The sequence below is a fragment of the Antechinus flavipes genome, chromosome 5, assembly GCF_016432865.1.
Source record: "Antechinus flavipes isolate AdamAnt ecotype Samford, QLD, Australia chromosome 5, AdamAnt_v2, whole genome shotgun sequence".
Taxonomy (NCBI): Eukaryota; Metazoa; Chordata; class Mammalia; order Dasyuromorphia; family Dasyuridae; genus Antechinus; species Antechinus flavipes.
The window spans coordinates 198,618,081-198,630,272 of record NC_067402.1 but is presented as its reverse complement, the minus strand read 5'-3'; the positions used below and the strand labels follow the sequence as shown (position 1 = coordinate 198,630,272).

The window sequence follows — 12,192 nt, the reverse complement described above, 5'->3', positions numbered from 1 at the left end:
TAAACTTCAGATATTAGCTCCTTATTTTGTCACAGAATGATTTTCTTTTTGCTTTTGTTTTTGTTTTTGTTTTTTTTGCTAAGGCAATTGGGGTTAAGTGACTTGCCCAGGGTCACACAGCCAGGATGTGTTAAATGTTTCAGGGCAGATTTGAATCCAGGTCCTCCTGACTTCAGGGCTGGTGCTCTATCCACTACATCACACACAGAATGATTTTTTAAAAATCTCAATAATGAAAACTGTTATTTGTACTTTATATGTATCTTTTACTTGATGTATTAAAATTTATTTTCATTTAATAAGAGATTAACTAACATTCTATCATCATAAATAAGAGCTTATCTTTCTTAGAGAAAAATTTCTATGTCCCTTGCAGTTCAGAATATGTCTGTACCTAGCCACTGAACCTTGTTTCTGTAAGGTTTTAAGGAACAGTTTTGCCACCTAGAAACATGCAATTAAGTCGTTCTGGATACAATATAAATATTCTGTGTTCTAATTCACAGCTAGTTTTCTAACTGTAGTTCCCATCATGAACTGATTTCTTAGCCTCTTTTGACTGAAACCATACTGACTTCTTTGGTTTGAATGGAAATGCTTGCTCACCAATAAGAGATAGAAATCACATTCTGAATTGGCCTGGGGAGTGTAAGTGTTCATGCACACTTTATAGTTGCAATAAATTAGAGGCAGAGAGGAGAACAGAAAAAAGAGGGAACAGAAAAAAGGGGAAACAGTGAAATTGTAAGCAGAAGCCTTGGGCTGGAGCATTACCCAGCTCATCATGAATACCCCAGAAGATTGAAATTCTTTTAGGTGATATAGGTAACATATTTATACATGTGGTCTCTCTGTCTCTTTCTCTCTTGCTTTAAAAAAAAAGAAAAAAGTATATATACACCTATACACACATGTAGAATTTCATTATACTTTTAAAATATTGTCCCCAACCCCCCAAGAACAAATATATATAGTGTGTATGTATATATGTATATGTATATATACATACATATACACATGCATGTATGTATATACATAGAGCCTTTGTTGAAAGGTTCCTTCAATAGTCAAAGAGGAATATTCCTTGGGACCCTGATTGTTTCTTCACCTCTAAAATGCCTTCCATTTCCATTCTGAGTATTGGAAACTCCAGGGGAGAAAGCACAACACAGCTGCTGAAAATTGGTGGTTGCAGTTAATATGCTTCTCACTTTTCCCCACTTAGGGTGTCATTATGACAGTGTTTCTCTATACCACATCTGGCTGGTGAGGTACCAGTGACTTGGGTTGGGGGAAAAGGGAGAGAGGGATGAAAGACCACAATTTATATCTGGGTTGTCACCAAAATGAATTATACCTATTCTCCCAGCCCCCCTCTCCCAACCACCCACTTCTATATTGCCCTTCACATTCCAATCTAATACTGACAGGTATTGCCATAGCAACCTAAGACACTGGTTTGAAGTTCATGTGATAAACTTTTAATGGGCTGTCCCATAAATCATGTATTTTATAACCTTCTCATTTGTAGATAGATAATTGTTTGTTTGTTTTTTTTTTTTTCCCCTGTGCATGTTGAAGTAAAGATCCTTCTTTACTAAGATACAAGGAAGGACCAAAATTTTTTCAAAAACTTGGTAGATTTTGGTATAATTTATTTAACAGAAGAAACTTGTCCAGTTGGGAACTGATTTAGTTGACTTTTAAGATGATTCAAACAAATGTCTTAGTCTATGGTCTCACAAATAATTTCTAATGCGTTTATTTTTGACTTAGCTTGTAACATGATATTTGTATGACTTTAAGTTCTTTGTCAAAATTAGACCAATGTTTTGATTGGTTTTGAATGACCCTAAATGATTTTCTACACGAGGGCAAACATCCACCTATGGTTGATCAACTGCAAGAAATATAGGGATTGCAATTCTCCCTATGCAACAAGAGAACTGTTCGGTTCTGCAAACATATATTGTATCTAGGATATACTGCAACATATCCAACATATAAAGGACTGCTTGCCATCTAGGGGAGGGGGTGGAGAGAGGGAGGGAAAAAACTGGAACACAAACGAGTGCAAAGGAAATGTTGTAAAAAAAAAAAAAAACTACCCTGGCATGGATTCTGTCAATATAAAGTAATTATTAAATAAAAATTAAAAAAAAAAAAGAAAAGAAATATAGGGATTGGAATTAGGAGCCTTGTAAATCAGGAGGATTTGGCACCTGAACCCGTGAAATATTATTCCAATATGAAATTCTCTAGAAGAGATGTTGTTCCTTGAATATTCTTTCTGAAGCAGAAAGATCCTGATACTTCTTTGGTTTCAGTTCTACTGTCTAGATGCTTTGTTATTCCCCACCAAACATTCAGTTCACTCTGACACAAGACCACTTGTACATATGCACTCTATTCATAGTATCTCTACCCAGCTTCCTGTGAAGACTTAGGCAGGTTCCATGAATTCCAATTGTTTTGCAAAATTCTAGAGAAGATGGTGCTTTCAGTGCTGGCAGAATACATTAGTGTCCCACACAGGGACCATGTGGATACCACATCCTGAAGAAGGAAATACTAGGTTCTCTGGAGTTTCTGCTAAAAATAGGCTTTGCCTTATCAGGATAAGATGCCATTTAGAGGAAAAGTTGTGTCAATTTGGATGTGTATTGACTATAGGGGAATGTTTCATGGAGATCTTAAGCTAGCTTTCCATAAGGGTCAACAGATGACATGCAATATAGCTAGTTTTAATTGTTGGAAAACAAAAGCTAAACATCTTAGGGAACTAGAAATTCATTACACACTGGTGTAAATTAAAAAGGTGGCATTTTCAGATCTATCATATAAAGAGATCTATCATTAAGGCACCAGTAAAAATCAATACCTATGTACTAGATTAATGAATGATTAGAATGTTATAACAAGATTAATTTAAGAATTAAAATTCAACAAAATGCTATAGTAGGTGGTGATCAATGGACTCACAAATCTGCTGGACGGGGTCACTTCCCATAGCACTGGACATGGGCTGTGATCCCTTTCCATGAAACATGTGCTCTGGTGTCTTGCTGAAATGCCTGTACTATGTTAAGTTAACATTGCATTTCCCAAATGATCACCAGTGGTAATAGTGGTAGCAAAGATAATTGGCTATGAAGTGATCATCTGACTGATTGACTTTAATAATCATCTTTAATGCAATTTCTGTTATGGGTGACCAATCAAAAATTACCATAGCAGGTCAACAATATATATATCCTTCCACAAAGCATGCATTCCACAGAAAGGGAACAGAGCTCATGCCCAGTTTAACATGAGCTTTATTAGCTCATCAGAAAGTGGGAGAGTGCATCCATTGATCATAATTGTCATACAATGAAATGCAAAGAAAATTCTAGTTTTGATGTGGGATCTTTCTTCTTAGGAGAGAAGGCCGGATTGTTTTTTTATAGCCCTAAAAAAAAGAACACTTATGCTTTTGCATTTAGGTAGGGAAAAGGGAAAAAACAGAAGTATTACTTAAAGGGAAGTTGTTAACATTGTGACCTCTAAGTCAACTATTCAAAAATCCCCCAAACAAAATGACAGATCTTTGACTTCCTCTCCCCCATGGATCTCAGGTTTCCAGATACATACCCAGTACAGCACATCCGTCCAGCCCTCCATTGTAATGCACTGGAACACAGTTAACATGGCGAAGGCGAAATTGTCAAAGTTGGTGATGCCGTGTTTGGGTCCATCCCACCCTGCTTTACATATGGTGCCATTCTGGCACTGCCGTCCATGTCCCGTGTCAAGGGCACAAGGAGAAGGGTCATCTTCTACTGGGGCATCTCAGGTAGCCAGAGGAAATGAAGGAAAGGCAAGAGTCAAGAAAAGAAATGAGAGGGAGAGAGAGAAAGTGAGAAGAGTTAGGAAAAAAATGAGGTTTAGGTGCATGATAAAAATAATAAGACTAATAACAACATACATGAAATTTGTTTTCTTCTTGGAGATGGGATGATTTTGCACGTTAAACAACTGGAATAACTAAGGTTTATCATAAGCCAGCACCAATTCAAGAAAATAATCGTTTTGGATATTTGCCATACAACTAGGAGACTTTAGATTCAACAACTGATTTAATGTACCTGGATGCCATGCTGTGTTAACACTACATTCTTCTGAGCAATAAAAATACAGTAATAATGATGACATTTATATCACCAGGATGCATAGTGCACTGCCAAGTTCCTTCAGATAGATAATGATGATGGGAAGAGGGATAATGACTGGTGATATGAGTAGACTTTTCTTTGAAGAGTTTATTGACATTTTTCTCTGTATATTCAGTTTTGGAGTCAAGGGATATGGTATTAGGAAACCTTTTCAGCATTTTATTATCCAAACAGCTTATCTAAAAAGTTTTAAATGAAAACTCACATATTTCACTTTTCTTTCTTTGATTCATGATGTCCCAAGAACCTGGTCTAGTCATTTCAAATTTTTGAGGATTAACTTTTTGTTTTCTAGAACTTATATTCTGCTTTGTTAAAAACATCATAAATTAGAATCCTGCTTATATATGCATACTATATTTACCATTCCCCTAGCAACATCCTTTTGCAGTGATCTTATTAGCATCTTACAACTAACCTCTATCACATCAGAGAATTCCACAATAAGATAACTTGGCCAATCATACAAGACACCAAATTATTATTTTTCCCTTTTTTTTCTTGTGGGATAATGTTTTTTGCTGTTTTGGTGACAGTCTCTTCTCATGGAATTGGTTAACATGACATGCTAACTTGGTAAAACTTAGAATACCTATGGTTACTCTATCAAGGCTAATCATTGGTAAGTTTAAGCAGGATGCTATGCTTTTATAATAACTGTCAGTTAAGCTTAAAAATTCAATGGTCTCTATGGAAAATAATATTATGTGATTCCCACACACATGAAATTAGGCACATCACTTTTTACTGACAGGTAATAACAATAGTTAAAAAAAAAAAAGGACCTTCAAGCCAATTTTCCCAACTAAAAATGGATTACAATTGACAATAGCAATAATATGATCTTGATTATTGACTTTATTCAGAAGTTTTCTCAGTCCTGGGACAGTTATTTCAACATATTTCTCCTTTCACTATTATGAAAGCAACCCAAATGTTTGCAACATATTTTTTGTAAATGATGTAATAATCCCTCTGGGCTGACTGAGTAGTAGCTGATGATGATCTGATCTGGGCCGGCTATTATATGCTGGGCAGCTGTTACTGGCCTGGGCTAGTTAGGTCACTTGGCTACTAAACAGATATTGCCCTTATACACTGGACTCTCCAGTGAAGGAAGCATCTCTGCTAGACGGGATCTTTCCTGAGACTCTCAGTATTTATTCAGTGATGGGCAGTTGGGATGCCAGTCTCTGGTTTGGCTGAGTGTTACTCAGCTTTTTCAACTGGAACATTACAGTTTACTAAGGACAATAATCTTTTTTTCTTTGATCCTTTCAGAATTTCAGCTCTGAGGTTTGTCATCTCCGGCAGAAAATAGGAGATTTCTAGCCTCTGTGGTTCAATAATTTTGAGTTCAGATTGGCTTCCCTCAAATTTTGGATTCCACTTTTACTTATGATGATAAGGTATTCATCTACTTCCCTAGAGACTTATGCAAATAATATATAATTAAACTAGAATTTAATATACAATTGAACTAGAAAAGTCTCTAACCCTTTCTAAAGTGTGCCACATTTCCTTCTTATCTATTTTCTTACTATCTCAAAAGTTTTACTTTTTTCCTTCCCTCCATCAGTTTGGCTGAAGTGAAAATGGCTTCTAGCACCTCCTTATGTTGAAGTGTTGCTATTTCTGGGCCTGTAGTTTCAAATCTTCTTTTCAAAGAGAAAAAAAGAGTGAACAATAATTTCCTACCAAGGGAAAAATCTTCAATAAAAGCCTAAAGTTGGATGCTCCTGCTAGGAAAGATAGTGCAATTATAGAAATTTTTGTTGTTTATTTATCATAGATGATGTTTTTATAGGTCCTTCATGGTTACAATGCACTATTTACAACCTCATCTGATCTTCACAAAAATCTCAAGAAATGGGCAGTATAAGTGTTATTAACTTCATTTTTCATAAGTGGAAATTGAGTCTCAAAGAAAATAGTTCTTGTTTGTCCTACATTTTCAAAAAGGAACATTGACCCCATGGGGTGATGACTTCTTTTTTTTTCATGAATTGTAATTAAGTAAGGCAGAAATGCACAAACATGGTATTTGATCAGGAAATGTAAATGATTTGCTCACTATATATGGCTAATAAGTGGAAGAGCCAGGTACTCAGATCTTTGTGATTCTAAATCTTTCTACTGCAGATGTAGGAAATCCTGAAATAAGTCTTCTGCACATATTCTAGTACCTTCCTTCAAAAGAATTAATAAAGGGAATTCTATTTTGGGTTTGTTTTTAACTAATTATGAGAAATTGGTTGCTAGGTTAAGTGGGAAAAATGGGAACCCTAGAAGAAGTATTTATTCCAACTTGGCCTTTGTTTTTAAAATTTTTAATATTTCCCTTAATTATATATAAAAACAATTTTTAACATTAATTTTTTTTGGTTAAAGCTTTGAGTCCCAAATTCTATTCCTCTATCCCTCTCTTACCTCCTCCTTCCTGAGATGGTAGGTAATCTGAAATAGATTATGCATGTACAAACATGTAAAATATTTTGTGGAATAAAACTTGGACAAAACAAGAAAGAGAAAGAAAAAATAGTATGCTTCAGTCTGTTCCCAGATACCATCAATTCCTTCTCTGGGAGCAAATAGCATTTTTCTTTATGAGTCCTTTGGGATTGTCTTAGATAGTTGCATTGTTGAGAACAGGTAAGTCACTCACAGTTGTTCATTGTACACTATTGCTGTTCCTGTGCACAATGTTCTGATTTTACTCACTTCGTTCTGTATCAGTTCATATTAGTCTTTCCAGGTTTTTCTGATGTCATCCTGTGTGTCACTTTTCACAGCACAATAATATTCGATTACAATCATATATCACAACTTGTTCAGCCATTACCTAATGGACAGGCCTCTTATCCTGGTCTTTATGACAGAAGACAATTCGCTGCATAGTCTAACAAACCCTCTCCATTGTGAAAAAGTAGATTTCAAAAGATTATGGGGAAATATAGGTGATGTATTACATATTAAAATGCTATAAGAGAAATCAGGTCAGAAGAGATGGAAGGAGTTAAAGAATGAAATTTTGCAGTCACAAAATTGCTATGAGATGAACTAATGGTATTTATCTGATGAGACCAATCTAAAGGGACTTATAGCATGGGAGGACAAGGGAAAGGAACAAGCATTTAGTAAGTGTCTATGTGCTAGGGACTATATGGAATTTCCTCTTGGAATGCTAACCAGACATCATCCTTGTTGAGCATTATCACAAGATGTGAGGGGTACCATAAGACTAACTAAGGGCAAATATTATCCTGATTAAAGAAAGAAATACAGAACAGTCTGGTAACTATAAGATCGCTGATCTTATCTTGAATTCCTAGAAAAAAATTCTCAAATGGGATCATTAAAAGAAGATGGAGAAACATGTATAAATGAAGTAGTCATTTAAGAGCCAGCGTGGGTTTTTTTTTTTTTTTTTTTTTTTACCAAGAACAGGCAATGTCAGACTGACTTTATTTCTTTTCTTTTTGACAAAATTAATAAACTAGTAGATAAGAAGAATGTATAAGCTAGTTTACCTACGTAAGAGATTGTTTGTCCTTCATTTTTTAAAAGGAATACATCACAAAGTGATGTCTTGACTTGCACAGGAGCTGGATTTAAGTAAAGTTCCATACAGTCTTCATCCTCATTTTCTCTTCCAGAGTTATCAAAGTCCAATGGGAGGATAAAAGTCAGGATGACTGGCGATGGCCAAGGATGCACTGAATGGTCTTGGTCTCTCTGATGTCTGACCAAGCTCCAAGGCCTACATAGGACTAACCTGCTTCAGCCAACTTCATGGATGTTGGAACAAATAGTTCTCATTCTCCCATTCTGCTGGAGGAATTCTTATCTCCCTGAGTCACTGACATTTTGGGGACCTGTCAGTTACCCTCAATTTGATTTTACTGGGGTGCAGTCATTGCACATACTATAGTTTCTTAAAGCTACAGATGAGAGGTAGCACTTTCATAATGAAAGAGACAGAAAAAATGTTTTTTTTTTTTTTCTGAAAAGGAAGAGGAGATTTACATTGTCCAGGGAAGCAAAATATTGCTGCTGCTATAGAGTAACATTTTGTTATTTAATAGGAGTAGAAAAAGAACCTTGCTTTAATGCTATTGTTAAATTGTCAATCATGTCTGGATCTTTGTAACCCATTTGTTGTTTTCTTGGTAAATTATTTTGCCATTTCCTTTTTCAGTTCATTTTCCAGATGAGGAAACAGACAAACCAGTGGTTTGCCCAGTCATACAGCTAGTAATTTTCTGAGACTGGATTTGAATTCAGGACTTCTTGACTTCAGGCCACGTGCTTCTATCCACTGTGCCACCTAGTTTCCTGTTTGTTCTAATACACACACACACACACACACACACACACACACACACACACACACATCTATAACTAATATGTATTATATGTAATATACATAATATAATATATATTCCATAACTAATATGTATTTTATAAACATTACATAACACACATATGTATATATGAATATATGCTATTTTATATCAATATTATTTATAATATATGTATAAAATATATAATATATCATATAACATATCATATAATAATATATAACTAATATACTATGAATGTGTGTATATAGGAACATGGTTTTCAGATGGGATTTGAACAGTTTTGGAAATAAAATGTTCTGTGGTATAGATGTGAGATTTCATATTTCTTTGGGAGAAGTGGAGAATGATATCTTATTTATGTAGAAACAGTTTTATGTTACAAAGATGCAAAGAAAGACAAGGAAATATGATTGCATAGAGACACAATTTCAAGGCCACCAGAGATTGAACACTAAGGAAGAGACTTTAGAGCTTGATGGGTATTTCACCTAATTTTCAGACTATTTTATGACTAAAGAGAGTAAACTTAAAAAAAAGAGAGAGGGGGAAATCATATAGATATTTAGAGACTGACATATTTAACAAAGAATGTGACAGGGAAAATTTGGGGAGTTGTGACTTTTAAATTAAAAGGAAGTTACTGAGTCAAAAGGCTCCTATTTAAGCCATGAGAAATAGAAAAAAATTATCTTCTGGGAACCAGAAGAACCTGAATTGAAGATGTAGCAAGGGAACTAATTAAAAAGATGCTTTGGCTATTGTTTGTCCTTCGTTTTTCGAAGAAGATCAATGACATCAGGAGGATGATGTCTTTTTCATTTCTTTTCTTTATCTTTCCTTCTTTGTTTCCTTGTTTCCTCCCTTGCTTCCTTCCTTCCTTCCTTCTTTGTTTCCTTCTTTTCTTCCTTTCTTCCTTGTTTCCTTCCTTCCTTCCTTCCTTCCTTGATTTCTTCCTTTCTTTCTTTCTTTCCTTCTTTTTTTCTTTCATCTTGATTTGCAGGTAAATTATAAGCCATCAGTTTATAGAAGGCTTTCCTGATAGGTAGCAGAGATAATTGACTTAATAGAACATTAATTATTACAATTGCCCTTCAGCACCCCCTAGAGATGGAAAAAAGTGAAGCTTTTCATAAGGGCTATGTATAGAATCTTTGCCATAACTGTTGAATGAATTGCTGGATGAATCACATCCAGGTTTATATGCTTATTGTGATATATCTTATTGTTTATGATTTGCATTAATATATTGTTATCTACATTATTACTGTTGTTGTTTTTGCTTTATTGTTAAGAAATGATTATTTTTAAGATTTAAAAGTATTTTTTTTTTAAATCGTGAATGACTGGTCATAAGCAAAATATACATTGGATGGGATTGAAGAATTAGAGTAGTGAATATGAGAAGTATAACTACCCTCAACAGGGTTATCCCTCAGAGTCTGAGAGTTTGAATACATAACCTTATGGGTGATGTCTATCTTTGGGAACTTAGACATGCTAGTATGAGAACAGGTTGGAGTAAGTGAGCCAAACCTAAAGAAAAGTTATGTTTGAAACCTTCCTGTGAGAAGGTTAGCTGAACCTGAAATATCCAAATGATGATGAGAATATGTGGAACTATCACAAATAACATTAAAGAAGAGAACATGAGAAAGATAGTCACTTCATTAATAAGCGAGGAAGAGATGATATCCATAAAGCTTATCTGGCGGCTCAAGTGTTGCTCTGCTATTTTAAATCTGTCTCAAGCAACAATAAAAAAAAAGCTTTGGGAACAATTAAGAAGCAATGAATATCTTGTAAAAATAGGTACCTATAAAAAGCACTAAAGAGAACACTTGAAAATGTGAACACACAAATCAGCAGGTCCCAGTAACATCTACCACAGGATAGAGAGAGATTAATTTGAAAAACGAAATGAATTTTTTGGCTTCCAAGAATCATATATCTCAATGACAAAAGTAAGGACATGGTCGGGGAAAAGAAGAATTATCAGTGTTGTATTGTTTTTATTCCCTATTTGTTAAATATTGTTAAATAGTCCCTATTACATTTTAAACTGGTTCTGGCTACAATATGCCTACAGGTTTGACACTTCTGATGTATATTACAGTTGCTATTGGTGAGTACAGTTAAGCAGAGGAACAATTTTAAAGCAGAAAATCAGAGAAGACACATAATATTTTCTAGCTTGGCTGAGATGTCATATCTACATAGGTCTGAATCAAACAACTCAACAAATCAACTCAGCTTATCCATGGAAACATATGTTTTACATGGAAGCTATTTTTATTATAGAGCTACTATGGACAGCTCCTCTGATAGAAGAAGATACCAAAGTTTATAGTTCCAAAGTCCCTACCTTAAGATGTGGGCTTTTCTCATTCATGTACTTCTTGGCATGTTACTATAAAGGTTCTCACTTTCTCTTATAAATACTAAAACTGTTGATGGGATAATCTGACCTAGGTTTCTATGTAAATTTTTGTAAATTTATTATTTCTGAATTATTTATTTTTTCTTCTTTTTAAGTAAATGGTTATATCTCAGATCTAAAAGTATCATTTTTGTAAGTGGTTAATTTCATATAAATAAAAGCACATTAGTGGGAAATTGAGCATTACAGTGACAAATAGGGGGAAAGTATTTTGCCCACATCAGGACTGTCCCTTGGACTTTGAGAAAGTTTGAATGAAACCACAAAGTTGCTCTTCTCTGGGAACCTAGATGTAACAGTGTGAGAGCAGGTTAAAATGAGTAAGCTAGTCCAGAGAGTGAGTAGGTGAAGAAGTGTGAAGTATTTCAATGTGGGTGGTCTCCTCATGTATCTATGACATATATATAAAATCTCCAAATCCTCAAATTCACATTGTGCATGATTCGAAGTGCTTCAGATTTTTTGTTGTGTACTCCTCTACTGTGCTGAACACATTCAGCCTTTTGGAATGTCTTCTCTAATTAGTTTTAAGCATTAAGATGATTTAGCAACATAGTGCTTTTGTTGAATAGCTAGAAATCAGATCAACAGACTAGCACCACCTGTCAGGTTGGGAAACTTGGAGAAAAATGACTACCCACATTCAAAGCTCTGAAAAGAGAAGGGTTCTTTGAAGGAAAAGATTTAAAAACCTATAGTATAACACTAAAGTATAGTACTTTATTTTACACAGTATATAAAGTCTCATTGTTAAAATGAAAGAGTCAGATTAAATTTTCTCTAAATGCTCCTTCTGGTCTAATGAGATCTTTGATCTATTTTAATATGCTGAACTTTTCTGGTTTGGAGTAGGCTTTATATAGGATACTCCTCAGCTCTATTCACGATTAGGAACTGTGATCCTAAATATTATTATAAGTGATATGCTAAGTGTGATAGAGACAAATTATATACAGATTCTCATGGGAGAAATGTCTTGGATTGATTAAGTAAAGAACTCTAAAGGGATTCTCTTTTCCATAAGACATTCCCTTGACATTCTATTAATGATGATATGATGAGATGAAACATTCATATTCTCAATTCTTTTGTTAGTGGCATGTGTATTTTGCAAAACAGATAGTGGGACAGAGATGGGGTTGAAAGTACCTGTTATACAGGATGATTTCAGGAAGGC

General features: G+C 34.7%; 1 protein-coding gene across 1 annotated transcript in view; it reads right to left on the bottom strand.

Moving 5' to 3' along the window:
* CACNA1C (calcium voltage-gated channel subunit alpha1 C) overlaps window positions 1-12,192 on the bottom strand; it is an 808,853-nt gene that overhangs the window by 255,643 nt on the left and 541,018 nt on the right. The window contains exon 7 of the mRNA XM_052001637.1: window positions 3,634-3,830. Within this exon, the coding sequence (XP_051857597.1) occupies window positions 3,634-3,830 (197 nt within the window). The remainder of the gene's footprint in view (window positions 1-3,633; window positions 3,831-12,192) is intronic.